General features: G+C 39.9%; 1 protein-coding gene across 3 annotated transcripts in view; it reads left to right on the top strand.

Annotated features, from left to right (window-relative positions):
* LRP6 (LDL receptor related protein 6) overlaps positions 1 to 14718 on the top strand; it is a 128326-nt gene that overhangs the window by 77859 nt on the left and 35749 nt on the right. For all 3 annotated transcript variants that reach the window (XM_055807433.1, XM_055807434.1, XM_055807432.1), the window contains exons 8-9: positions 12831 to 13047; positions 14377 to 14666. In XM_055807433.1, the coding sequence (XP_055663408.1) occupies positions 12831 to 13047; positions 14377 to 14666 (507 nt within the window). The remainder of the gene's footprint in view (positions 1 to 12830; positions 13048 to 14376; positions 14667 to 14718) is intronic.

Genomic DNA, 14718 nt, shown 5'->3' with positions numbered 1-14718 from the left:
CTTGTGTGGCCTCTCTGTAACCTTTTTTGAGAGATTGACTTTGTTATGGTAGGCTGCAGAAATCTCAGGCTGCAATGACGCTATCTAAATCTATGATAGCTAAAATGTTACTAGCATTTCAAGTCTTGCCTTTTCCTCCTGCTGCCTTTCTCTCCTATGGCAACCATGAATCCTGAGGAGATTTGTTACACTTTCCCTGCCCTTCCCATCCATTTTTTATATCAGTTTAGTAGAAGATGTTTTGACCTTCAGTAAATGTTTCAAACTTACATTTGGAGAAAGGACACTGGAGGAGATGCAACAAAGAGAATATTTGTGACAGGATCAAAATATGAAACTTGGAATTGGACATGAAGACATCAGAATAGATGCCTGGTCCCTGCTTTGCTCATATGTGCATATATTTGGGAGTGGGGGTAAAAGCAGGAGAAACACGTTGGTGTACTTGCACTCTATTGCCTTTAAGTATTGCCTTTTCATACATGATTTTACATGCATTGTGCTTTTTTCTTCCCCCCTCTTCGCCATATATGGTATTCCTCAGAACCATTATTTAATTGTAGCGCTACCGAAATGAATTTCTTGCAAGCTATGTTTCTAGTTTGTTTGTGCTACATATGAGCTTTTATTATTTATTTTTTACATACTGATTCATGCTATACTGTTCTGGAGCCCCCAGACGATAATAAAGCATCAGCAGGGGTTAATGGAGACTGGTAGGGGGTACAGCAGGGAGCTTTTGTTCCCATTTTATCTGGCAGCCTGCAGCAGGCAGAAGCAGGCTGTGGCTCAACAGCTTCGTCATTTATCTCGGTCAGGTTTCACTGCTGATAAACTTCTATTGAAATGGATGGCTGCTATTGTGCTTACCAGTAGGGAAGATTTCTCATTGACTTGCTACAGGTTTAAAGCATTTTCCTGCCGTGCTATGAGGTTAAAAATGTATGATCTGCTCTGTTGAATTGGTCTTATGTTTTCCTGCTCAAGTGAATATTTGTCTTCTGAGCACGTACGCTACCTGTTTTAAGGCATAGGTTGGATTTAAAATGGTCAGCAAAGCTTGTATTGATAAAACAGTTATAAAAGGCTGTGTGCATGTGTGGCTGTGCGCTACGAGGAAATGATGGTGATATGGCTGATTTCTCACAATTCTTCAGTCTTCGCTTCATTTTCCTTTATTCATCTTTCCTGTTCTCCATCCTTGGAGCCAGAGATGACACCCACTTACACCTACTAGTGGCGAGTTTAAAGAAAGAACTCTGCCTCCTATACGGATCCAACCATTATCCAGTGATTTTTAAGTGCAGCTCTAACTTGAAGTGTTTCTGCATTCCCAAATCTGTTAGCTGTGCCTGGCATTACTGTCTGTAATCCTCACGATTAATATGGAAAGACTTATTATATCCTGCTGTTTTTCAGCATAAGTACACACAAGTCTACAGAACCCAGCCTTGTCAGACAACAGAAAGCGGATGCTGCTAAGACTTTTTTGAGCACAAAAGTCTTGAACAGAGAGGACCTTTCTGTCTTTGACCTAGGAGCTAATAGCTTGGCATCTAGAGAATGCTCTAATTCATATTCTAATCCTGAAATTGCAGGGCTATGTTTTCCTCTGATGACAACTACCTCAATTTTACTGCCACCCTAATAAGGAAATTTTGTTTTCTAAGCATTCACCATTTATTTTCTGACTGAGAAATTTTGTCTCACAGCATTTAGTCTTTGTATTGTGAAACACTGATGACTTGTAAGCCTGATTACTGATCATACCCCATCGACCCTACTTTGTAGTAGAGGTTTGAAAATTGAGAAGAAGAAACTATTGAATTCCTAGCAGTTGAACACAGCTGCTTTTGTGTACTTGCATAAGGCTTTTGCAGGTATGAGAAGTAAGGTAGCTGAAACAAATACTTGAAGTTGCTTTGCTGTTTAATTTTGGCTACATTTCTTTGTCCACCTGGTTTGGATGGTTGTGGTACTTGGGAACATCATTCAGTAAAGAACAGCAAGTACGTGCTGGAGAGAGTAGGGGCAGATCCCTCTACTCTCTGTCCCAGATCCAAACATTTCAAGTGTACTTTGTCAGAGGATTCCCAGCTGTTTCTGAATGCATACTAGGTCTGCATTAAGAAACATGATAAATTTTTGAAATTAGTAGTGGAGTAAGGACTTATTTAAAAAACAAAAATTAGTTTATACTTTGTATTACTTCCATTTGGGAGGTTTCTCTTGAACTTGTGAATAAACTTTGGGAAGAATTAAATTTCATGATGCAGACCAAGATAGGAAAACTGTATTACAAAGCAAACAAACGACCGCCACAGACCACATATTAGTAATTTCTCCAGACTGTTGAAGAATTCGGTACAAAAAGAGGAGTGGCCTTTTACTTGTGGACCCCAAATACTGAGCCAGGACCTCCTGATGTTACTGTTGGGGGTGTGTGTGTGTAAAGATTAAGTTCTGTTTTTGATGGTGCTACAGAGTTGCCACTTAGGCACATACATTTTGTAGCTGTTCAAAGTGGTTTAATGTGGAAGTAAAAAAGAGGAAACATATTTAAAACGTCCATCTCAGCTTCAGTTCAGGAACATTGAAAAGGTCAGCTTTTTATTGCTTTTGATAAGTTGAGAATATCTAACTAAAACTGAAATGTGAAAAGTTTGATTATTGAGACACCCGTTACAAACAGCTTGTGCTGAGTTCTCAGAGAAGTCCTGAGGAGATCTATCAACAGGCTGTCATACTTAATGGAACAGGGAGAGGTTCCCAGCACCTCACAACAGAAAGAGGATACTGAGGGAAGGGTTTGGGTAGATACAGCCAGAACTCTTGTCTGAGTAATCTGACTCGGTGATCTGGATACCAAGCATGGAATTTTTCTTGAGAAGTGCAATTACTGCCTTAAAAATCATGTGATATTACAGAAGACTTCAACATTCAGTTTTAAAATGGTTCTTGTGTCAGGGATTTGAATTTCTTCCTGGAGTCTGTGGGTGGTTTTCATCTAATGATATGTAGATACCTTCAGCTCACTAAATTGCCTTATATTGCCCTTATAGAAAAGTTAGAAAACAGTACTTTTGCAGTGTGCCTGGCTTTACCTGAAAGTAAATGTTTAGAATCGATTGCATGAGCCCTGCTCTGAAAGCCCCTGTTCTTTTCTGTTAACTCTAAGGAGGAGCCTGGAGTGGCCATGTCAGAGGCAGATGCTCACACTTAAGACACATTTGAGCAGAAGGTTGCTCTGGCTTCTGTAACCATTCTGTCCATTATTGTTAATAGTAAAAGTTTACCTCTCTGACTTGATTGTTGCTTACATCAGTCAGGCTGCACAGAGACTTTCTATGTTGCGAATTCAGAGGTGCTGCTTACCAGCTTTGCTAACACGAGCAGTCCTGTCTTGCTAATGATAGCTCTGTAAACTTCATGGCTCCTGATGGCCCAGCATGGAGCTGATAGAAGTACATTTGAATCCCACTAGTGTCATACATGCTTCCAAGACTTTCCCCATTGGAGTTTGGAAATGGTGTTTTAATTTAGGCTGTTGTCTCATCTAGAAAGTAGCAAGCCTCTGCTGGCTTACCTAAGGGAAAACACAAAAATTCCTCAAACTAAAACAACCAGAGCTGCCACCTGACCTCACTGAGTCTGACATACTTAATATATTATGTTTGACGGCAAACTTGACGGGAGTGATGTGAAGAAATATTGAGTGATCTTCTGCATTTCTGATTTGGCTGAGTGCTGTTTGTCAGTCTGCTATAATTCCTTTACTCTCCAGTATTCTGGCTTTGTATTTTCTTCTCCCAAACATAAATGTTTTACTGTACAAAAAAGATTGTACTGGTCTTGGACCTGGGCTTCTTCAGGGGCATTCATGTGACCTTGTAATCCCTCTCAGTAATTATTCAGCTTTCTTTATACAGGTTTTTTGTTTCACTCTGAAATTTTGTAGTCTTAACCTGAACTTTTTTCTGATGCCATTCGTGATGTTCTAACTTTGCAAAGGTCTGTGAGAAAAGCATTGTAAGAAAATTAATACCTTCTGTTAGGCGGAGGAATACATATGGTGGAAAACTGAGCTTTTGGGCATGCAGAGACCCTTGGAATTGAAGTGATTTAGTGAAGGGAGCATTGAATCAGCTTAATAGCTTACTGGCACCAAAAGTGGAGAAGTATCCCAGAGCCATCCCCCAGCTTTACACTAGCAGAGTTACTCATTGGACTGTTCCCTGAACCACTTGGACTTGCAAAAACAGCAGAAGACGTTCCACATCTTTTTCCCTCTAAAAAAAATATTTAAATTATAGTTGCTTATTGGAGGAGTCTGGAAAGCACCAAGTTGGGTAGAGGACAAATTAAAAATAAGTAGTTCCTGGGGTAAGGTACTGGAAGAAAGTACCTTGAGAAAAGGAAGAGGTGAGAACAGAGTGGCGAGCATTAGAAGTTGTATTGCTGAACTTAGTCTTGTAAAACTGTCTCCCAGACCACTGTGAGGGTTCAGGTTGGTCTCAGCTCGTCTCCTTTGCTTCCTGTGAAGCATATATATGGTTGCTCGTAGGACTTAGTTGACAAAGGGCAAGTTGCAAGATTGCACTAATTAGCTTCCTTTGTACCCCTATAGCCTATGCCCATGTAACAACATCCTGATTGTTGCCACTCTGGCCTTTGTATTAATATATCAAAATTAATTTCCATAGCCAGGCATCTTTATTCACCTGTTTTACCACTGAATCTTCTTAAAGGAGCCTCTTTTTTTCCTGTGAAGACCTCTCTTCTCATCCTGTTCATCGTTTCGGCTCAATTGTTTCTGTTAGCCTGTTCTTTACAAATGCAGGGGGGGTTTGTGTTGCATGAGATTGCCTAGGAGATGTCACATTTGATTGTTAACAATGGTTATAAACTCCTTTCCCTGCCAGCTTGTCACTTCACCTGACTTGAGCCGTTTCATTGAAACCCCAACCAATTGTTTCTAAAATTAAATTCCATCTCTGAGAAAACAATTCTGCTGTTGGCATCGATTGATCTGTGAGCTGGGAAAGTTGTCCTATTGTGAAATAAATGAGCTTATAACAGTGTCTGTAGCATGACAGAAAGGGCTATTTATGAAGTTAATCTCTATTCTGTTTTTACATATTTATCTTCACTGCAGTCCTATTAGGAATATTATCCATGCTCAGGAAAAATATATTTTGAATTCTTTGGAAGAATGATTAGAGCTCAAAAGGAAATTGAGGGTGCTGGGGAAATGTAAAATTAGAAATTGGTAATGGCTATTATAAAACAATTAACAGTAAGAAATTGTGGAGTTGGCTGGAGGCATTTGGTTTCTGAGCAAATATAAAGTATTCCAGGTATCCCTTCTGCTGATTTCTCAGGATTTCACTGCAGTGAAGAGATGGTTTCCCATTTCTTATCTAACACATTCCTTAACATTTTGGAATTGAGGGAAAATGCTGCTAACAGTACGTTAATGACAGTGACAGAATTATTTCCTCAAGCTCAGTTTAGAGTCTCGATTGCTTAGTCAAAGAGGGTATAGTTGATCAGGAGTTTATTTTAATTTTTGTAAGGGGAAGAGTAATAAAACTGGAAATTTAGGCAAGATGTCCCTTTTTTCCCTCTCTTAGAGCTGCTGTTTTATAGTAGATACATGTGTTAATTATATGATGTTACTGCAGCCATAACAATAAAATTATTCTGCTCTGTTCTGTTTGTTACTTAAAGAAGTGAGTTGAAAATACATAGGCCTCAAACCCAGTCTGAAAAAATGCTAATGTAATGTTTAGAAGGTATTCTACCTATCTTTATTTTTGAGAGCTGCTGCCCCAGTTCTTTTTTCCCTTAACCAAATAAATTTAATATTAGAGTTAATGTTCTTTTCCCTTTTTCCAATATAGTAAGATTCATGTACATTTAAGTGGAAGATGAACAGTCATATCCTTGATTAGCAGTGTCGTGAACTGAGTCAGTATGTGTTGCATCAAATAAACAGCACATGTAATATCCCAGCGCTGGAGTGACTAAGCCTAAGCCTTGGATATTCCTAAACTATTTCAGATATAATGCAGGCTTTATTCAAGATCTTCCTCCATGGTATGTTGAAATATCTGGGATATATGTGTTGAATTCAGTGCTTCACAGCTGTCTTACAGTAATATTTCTTTGCAATAATCTTATGCAGATCAGTGTTAATGAGCAAACTCATGACAAATTCACTTTTTTTACCTCATTGTTTTTTAGTTCTATCTGTTCCTAGAATGTGTTAGCATGACCCATGTTGAAACTGTGAAGGTAGTAATGCTTTCTGTTTTTCTGCTGTCTTTCAAACTACTGCAAGAAACCCAGCTTGTCGTTAGCTTGACTCAGGAGTTTAAGGTCTGCTCGGGAAGAGTTTACCTTTTTTGCCATAACACTTCTTTCATATAAATCTGTGCCAAATAGCTGGGAGCAGTTCATGCTATAAGGTAAACCACAGCTATTATCTGAGAGTACATTCAACATATACCAAGGAAACAACAAGATAACATGGTCTGCATTTGTGGGACATGTGACATGCAAAGTGTTATTATTACCAAGTTAGAACATTCTTATTCCTTATCCTTTCAGAAGGAAAATAAATGGTATATTGCATCCTTCCTGTGAGTCGGGGGGGAGAGATGGTTTCCAGCTGTGGTCCATGCTAGAAATTTTGTAGAGCTGTCACAGCAATGGCAGTAGTACTTGAGCAGGTCAATTGAGGTCCCATATATTAAGTGGGGTCTCCTGGCCTCTCTGAGGATCAGTAAGTTGGTGCTGGTAAAGGTGCTGAAGTCCAGGAACCAACAGACGGCCAAAGTCTCTATCACTTGTCCAAAAATTGGCCATCAATTTTAAAAATTGCTGCTTAGATTCAAGTTATTCTTATCTTGTTATGTTTGTATCTGGAATTAGAGCAGTTTATGGATTTTACTGGATGAAGCTGATTTATTTTTTTTGTTGGGGGTGTGTGTGTGTCTGTGAAACAAAGTTCTGGCAACATCTTGGAGTGCAGCTGGGGGCTTTCAGTCCACCATCAGAGGCCTATTCCATTCCTGTAGGTGATCTTCAATTTTTTGCAGATAGAGTTACCAGCTGTTGTTTATGAATTTTCATTGATTATTGACTGCCTCTGATCCAGTCATCCTGAGAGAGAGCTTAGCATGCATGATACTTAACCTGTTCCCTTAGTATAACTTTATCCAAAAGAGGACCCAGGAAACTACAGGTCCATTAATCTTACTTTAGTTCCTGGAAAACATCCTCTTAAAACTTGCAAGCCAAATGAAGCAGGTGATTGGGAAAAGCCAACATGGATTTACCAAGGGCAAATCCTGCCAGACTAACCTGATCACCACTTAAAACAAAATGATGTTTTCTGTTGACGTCCAGAGAGCAGTGCGTGGTGTTCGCCTGGACTTTAGCAAAACATTTGACACAGTTACCCACAGCCTCCTCCTAGACAAACTCTGAAAGATACAGACTGGGTGGGTGGTCTGTGAGATGGGTAGGGAATTAGCTCACAGGCCACACTCAGAGGGTGGTCTCAGTTACTCAAGCTGGCAGCCTGTCACAAGCAGAATCCCCCAGGGATTGACACTGGGCTCCAAACTGTTCACCGTCTTCAAAAATGATCTGATGGGACTAGAAGAACAACCCTCACCAAGTTTGCTGATGATGCTAAACTGGGTGGTGAGGGGGACATGCCAGAGGGGAAGAGCCAACTTCCAGAGAGACCTGAACAGGCTGTAAGAGTGGGCTATCAAGAACTATGTGAAGTTTAACAAAGTGCAAGGTCCTGTGCATGGGATGACATAACCCAAGAGCCCAGTATGGGCTAGGATCTGTGTAGCTGGGGAGCAGCCTTGCTGAAAGGGACCTGAGGGTCCTGGCATACAAGAAGCTGAACATGAGTCTGGTGTGCTGCTGCAGCAACAAAAGCAAGTCAGATCCTGGGCTACATCCACAGGGGCATTGCTAGCAGAGATAAAGACATGATCATCCTGCTCTTCTCAGCACTTGTCAGGCCACAGCTAAAGTACAGTGTCGAGCTCTGGTCTTCAAAATTAAAAAAAGATGTAGACAGGCTGGAGGGGACCAGAAGGACTGCCAAGAAGATGATCGAAGGGCTGAAGAACCTGCCCTGTGAGGAAGGACTGAAGGATTTAGGTCTTCTGTCTCTGGAGAATAGAAGGCTCAAGAGGGAACCTCATTGCAGTTTTCCAGTACTTAAAGGCCGGCTATAAGGAAGATGGAGACTACCTTCACAAGGAGCCACATGGAGGGGACAAGGGTGATTGGTATGAGTTGCACTGGGGGAGGTTTCATCTCAATATAAGAAAAATATTTTTATAGTGAGCATTCACTTGAATAACCTCCTGAGGGATGTGGTGGAGTCTCCATTACTGGAAGTTTTCAGGATGTGACTGGACAGGATGCTAGATAATCTCATATAGGTTCTCTTGACCCCAAAAGGTTGGAACAGATGATCTTTTGAGATCACTTCCAACCTGGGCTGGTCTGTGATTCTGTGGTTACAGTGGAAATGAAACTGTGCTCATGAGTTAAGGTGAAAGGTAACGGTTTGCACACTGTCACTCTGCTTATGGCACTAGGTTAATTACAAGTAAATCCTACCAGGTTTGTCTGTCTGTATTGCATTTACAATGGAAAGCATGTTCTTTCTAGACCCTGCATGCTGCTTTCTCCTCCAGGAGTCATCAGTACTGAGACTATCTGGCACCTTATAGAACTGGGCTTTTATGTTTGATACTAAACAAAGTGTAGCCCAATAGGGACAGCCAGTTTATGTTATTAGCATCTCCTCAGTGCTGCAAATGTAAACTAGTGTACATCTGCCTACCCTCTACTGCCACTGGCCTTGCTCCACTAGACCTGAGTGGACAGCTAGTCTGCATAGCTTTGCCAGGGTTCCAGCGTGAGCTCTAACTAGAGCTGAACATTATTTTCGCAAATGGGATAGGTAAACCAATCAAATGACAAGTGTAAACTGCCATACATTCAAATCCCAGATTATCAAAAAGGTAAATTTCACTGCATTAGATTGTTTATCACAGTTATTACTGGTATTCAAGAGGGAATTGAATCCAGGGTCTGATGACAGGAAAGACCCTTAGAATACATCACTGTGCAATCCAGTCGGTAACTTTTAAAATAGAAGTAACGCTTCAAAGTAGTTGTTTTATTGTACTTGCTGACCATAAGTACAACATCCTAAAATGTGATCACATTTTCAGCATTAATTCATTTTGAATAAGCCATATTTTCATGAAGCCATAGGTTTGCATTCATTATTGTTCTAGGATAAGCAAAGCCCTTATCCTACACTTATATTACAGGTGGGAGGCAGGATTATCTGGTATTTTTTCTGAGGCCATTTCATTTTTGTACTTTGTTCCTTTTTTTTTTTTTTTTTTTCTTCTCATGGAACCACTCGCTCTTTCAGTAAAGGTAGTGTTTGTGGTTGCATCACATCTGTTTCCTGTTGTAGTCTATATTCTCACTGTGGTTTGCAGTATTCAGAATTGCCTCAGAATGTGAAACCCACACCGCATTGTGGTTAAAAGCAGCATAAACCGCTGGAGACATTGCCTCATAGCAGCAGAAGGTGGGTTTCTTATATGGAGGATTCTGTGGGGATAAGCTTCACTGTGATAAGCTGATCCATCTGGGGCTGAAGAAGGGAAATGAATGCATAAAGCAGTATCGGCTGGGACTCTGAATTTCAGTATGTGAAAAGATGATGGTGAAATCCTTGGAAACTGGTTGATCAGTGATTGTTTCTTTTTCCTTTTGCTTAGTATATGTATCATCCCTATATCCCTTGCCAATTTCTTTCTGCCTTTCTGTTTGGTTCTATAGGCTATTGATGAAATTCTATTCAAATCCCCTAAAATGCAGCCAGAGTAAGTGCAGACAACATGGTTCCATGGAACTATACATATGGTGGTACCCAGCTGCTAGTAGGCAGCAGATGTTTATATTAAGTAATATTTCACAGATGTGCTCAGGTAAGATTGCAGTGGAAGTAGGGTGGCAGGTATGTGTAAGTACTTTGATAGGTGCCTGTTTTGTGTAGGTGACATAAAGTTGTCTTTCAAAATAACAGTATGTCGCAAAATAAAAACCAATTAGAAGCAGATACTTCATCCTTAAGTCCCGTCTTCTCTTTTCCTGACTTTCTTTGAGTGTAAGAGGAAGCTTATTTGAACAGTTCCCCTTTTAAAGTTTGCCAAAGAAAGTTCATCTCACACCATACACTTTCCAGCTAATTCTTTTTGCTGGCAGTTAAGCACTCCCTTAAATATAGAAGTTTCTTCCTTTAAGTACAAGGTAAAAAGTGTAGTATCTGAAGGTATTGCTTTGTGATAGTGAGATTTTAGTGGTTATTACAGTGTGGTTTTGGTTGGCTCACTTAGCAACATACATCCATTATTTGTATCTTTTTGGTCTGCTTAGCAAGCACTAGTTGCCACCGTGTATTAGTTATTTGTCAGCAAAGGTCTTATCTTTATATATATATATTTATAGAAATGTAAGATGGCTCTGTTATGGTTGGAAAGAGGGTGGTAGACAAAAGGGGATGACCGGTTTTTCTTGGTGGTGGTGATGGTTTCTTGCAGGGATGGTGGGCTCAATGACTCTAACTCACAGTTTATCTTACAGATGTTAAATCTGTGTCTCTGGTTCTAAAGCTAGCCATTACTCTTGTTTACAAAACAGAGTGCAGGAGACATGCTGCTAAGAATTGAGAGCCAGCAGATGCTGAAATGGAATAGCAGGGCTTGTTTTCAAAAGGAAGTCCAGAAATTAGGCAATTATACTGGGCTCTGAGCCCAGCTAAACAATCAGTGATAGGAAGAGCTATGTTTGGATTTGGTTATCAGTGTAAAGTATGTAAGTTACAACTTTAGGATGGTAAATGTACCATAATGCAAAGTGAAGCTACAAGTACTGCACTTGACTTTCTAAAGGATCTTAGTGAGAATGAAGGGGGGGAAAAAAGCATTTCACTAAGTAATTATCATCTTGTTTTCTTAGTTTTGTGATGCGTGTGCACTAGTACATTTATAGAAGTGTGCCATGTATGCTACTAGACTGAAGATTTTTTTGGTAAGCCAATTCCACAGAGTAATTATTACCTTTTTAAGCAAGTATGCAGAGCCCCTTTCATTCTCCTGTAGGAAATGTGCACGTAAAGGTTCAATTCCCATTCTAATATACTGAGAGTAAGTACAGTAATGTTGGAAAAATTGTAACAGAGAATATTTTTAAGGATAAATTGAACTATTGTGAAGATTATAGCATTTTCTTCTACTTTTTTAGTAAACTTAAAAGTATTTTATTAATGTGCACGTTATACTGTATGCTAAGAAAGGCATGGGTTTCAGTTCTGTTTCTATATTCCTTTTTTCCCTCCCCATCTGTGGTTGGGTAGGGAAAAGGTAGGCATTGCTCCAAACTAGCTCTCATTTCTTGTGAGCTAGGGAATTCTTCTGACCACAAAACATCATCCATTTAGCCAGAGTTACTAAATCAATTGACCCTGAAGGTTGTCGTTGCACAAGTCTTTGGGTTTGAGCCATGGGAAGAATGGGAAATCATACAGACTTGCCTATGGCTATCTTAATTCCACAAAGCAAGTGAGAGAGTTTTGAAAACAGTGATTTAGTAAGTCACTCTTTTTCCAGCCCTTAACTTGGAACATGCTTGGGTAGTGGGAAGGATGTTTTACTGTTTTAGGGGTTAGTACACTACCTTGAATTTTGTGGATCACATTGTTTTGAGAAGTTTTTACATTAAGGTGTTTTGGGTGGGTTTTTTTCTTTTTTTGGAAGGGTAGTATACATGCTATAAATGTAAACTGTAAACCTGAAACAAGCAGAAATATTTCAGAAGGAGTTTTTCTATAAAATTGCAGTGCTGAATCATTTTTAAGCTACTCTTAAAACAGGGCTGTCTTCATTCCTGTCAGTATGGTACTTTTTGTAATAATACTTGGCATTCATAAGGTACTTGATCACTTGCACATGCATACATATGTTTAATTAATCCTTTCAGTGCCTCTTTGAGGAAGTTGGGTATTACTTCTTTTTAGCAGTAGAGAAAAATGACACAGTAAATTCAAGCATCTTGATCAAAGGCATGCAATTATTTACAGACTATTACTGTTCCTTCTAGCACAAAAAATACTGAACTTAATTTTGAAGAATGCAAATCCGGTTCTTTATTCAGACTTGGGAGTAAAAACATACTCTGTAAATCATCTTGACTGTTTGCCTCCCAGAATTTGAGGAGCCTCCTCCTGTTGCTATCTGTAACCTGGAGGGATTTGGGAGGGACTGTGGACTGAGATTCAGAGCCAGGCCTCCTTGAGGTTGTAAGCTTGTCTTCATCTGTGTAAAACAGTGTCTCATTTAAAACTATATGAAGAGACGTGTAAGTCCGAAGTGGGAGAGGAAGAGAGAGGCAATGTCAAACAAGCACACATAATACTGGTTCTTAAAGCAAATACAAGAAATGTTGTGTCTTAATTTCATGTTACGATCTGCTTATGAGACTAGCCTTATACATACGGGATTTTATGTGGCTTTTAGAATAAGTACTATTTGAAACACAGTCTTTTTTTAATTTGTCTGCTGTGTAACATTGGTAGCATTTTAATGGCTAGGAGACAGTTTTTTGATTTGAAGTCTTAAGTGTGGAGCACTCAGTTTAATTAATCTCTGTTAAATAGTGACAGAATTATTCTGTATACAAGATAAGTTTGTGTTTGTGCATGTCCATAGGTCATGAATGCTGATGGAACTGGGAGAAGAGTTCTGGTAGAGGACAAGCTGCCTCATATCTTTGGATTCACATTGTTGGGAGACTACGTTTATTGGACAGACTGGCAAAGGCGCAGTATTGAACGTGTGCATAAGCGCACAGCAGAAAGAGAGATCATCATAGATCAACTGCCTGACCTAATGGGCCTGAAAGCTACAAATGTTCACCAGATAATCGGTGAGTGAAAACTGCTAATCAGGCAAGTAAAGGGAAATGGAAATTTTCAGCTGTGCTCTTCTGCAGGTATCACTTAATACCAGGTCAGATTTTTAGAAATGGGCAGAATGCAGTCCTATTTATGATCACTGCAGGCTGCAGTTTGGTGGGATGGGGTAGGTATTTTGTGAGGTGCTTCAGTCCTCTAACTTGGAAGAATATCAAGCTGGAAAACAGAGTACTGCAGGCACCCCCCAAAATGTGTAATTTTCTGCTTCTTAGGGAGTCAGGGCGTCTCATAGGTCTGAACAACCTTGGATCCATTAAGGGGAGAAGAAGGATCGTGGAAAATAAGAACTTCCCTTTGTAAAAGCCAGCTATTAGATTAGCCCAGCTGTTTACGAAGCTGCAGCTGTAGCAGCTTTTCATCTTGCAATCTGAACATGTGCTCTCAGTATGCAAAAGCTGAGAATGAGCCAGTTTTAGTCTGTTTGGTGCTTTTCACGTTAATATTGCAAAATCATCTTAAAAATAACTAGAAGTACTTTCTGCCCTGTTGTGTCTGTGGTGTAAAAAAGTAGGGTCTAGCTTTAAATCGGTTATCATTGGCTATCCAAACACTAGTAGCAATGTTAACTGTGGCATCACAGAATTCATCACGTTCCCTGAATATCCTGCAGTGTGGATGGGTAGGGCTTGCAGCTTCTTGTTGCCATGTCTTGATTGATCCCCAGGAAATTAGTCAAATGTAGTTAAGGCGTATCTTTGCTGCTACCATGTTGACAAGATGCCCTAAGGTGCATGTGATTTAAATGCAGCCCTCTTTCCAACTGTTTGGTTAATTGAGCTTGGTAATGCTGGCTGTCTCTTAGTACATAGATTTCCAGCATTTTCAGGTACAGACCTGCTTTACTAGCATCCTGGACAGAAGAGACCATTGAATGGATGTGAAAACAGATCTGCAAATTTTTCTTCTCTAGGAACACAGGTAGGGTATGTCACTGGACCCAGTATTCTGCAAAGGGCAGCAGAACAGACATTTCCTTACATACTTACTGTCCATTCAGTGCTTGTGCTGTGAATCGGGAACATCAGTAGATAATGCTTTTCCTAATGCTGGGTTTGTTTCCTGGGTCAGGAAAACAAACAGTGGCTTTCCAGCCAAGTAGAGTTACATCTGCTAAAGGATTACAGGAAACGAACAAAAAATAATTCATTCAGAGAATGAAAAGTGAAAAACTGTATGTATTTCTTCAAGGACTCGGTGTCATGGATGCACGTGAGGATTGGCTTCATCTTCCTGCTGAAGTAAGATTGCAATGACTGCTTTTGCTTTTCTTAAATGCTTAGGTACAAACCCTTGTGCAGAGGATAACGGCGGCTGCAGCCATCTTTGCCTGTACAGACCACAAGGCCTTCGCTGTGCTTGCCCCATAGGCTTAGAGCTCATCAATGATATGAAGACCTGCATTGTTCCAGAAGCTTTCCTGCTGTTTTCTCGGAGAGCAGATATCAGAAGAATCTCATTAGAAACTAACAACAACAATGTTGCTATTCCACTCACTGGAGTAAAGGAAGCTTCTGCTCTGGATTTTGATGTGACAGACAATCGGATTTACTGGACTGACATTTCACTGAAGGTAGAGGTTTATTCTGTATTGTCTATTAAGTTGTTACAAGGTTCTTGAGAGA

Source organism: Falco peregrinus, chromosome 6, assembly GCF_023634155.1.
Source record: "Falco peregrinus isolate bFalPer1 chromosome 6, bFalPer1.pri, whole genome shotgun sequence".
Classification (NCBI taxonomy): Eukaryota; Metazoa; Chordata; class Aves; order Falconiformes; family Falconidae; genus Falco; species Falco peregrinus.
Note: the sequence above shows the minus strand (reverse complement) of the source record. Positions and strands in the feature narration are given on the sequence as shown.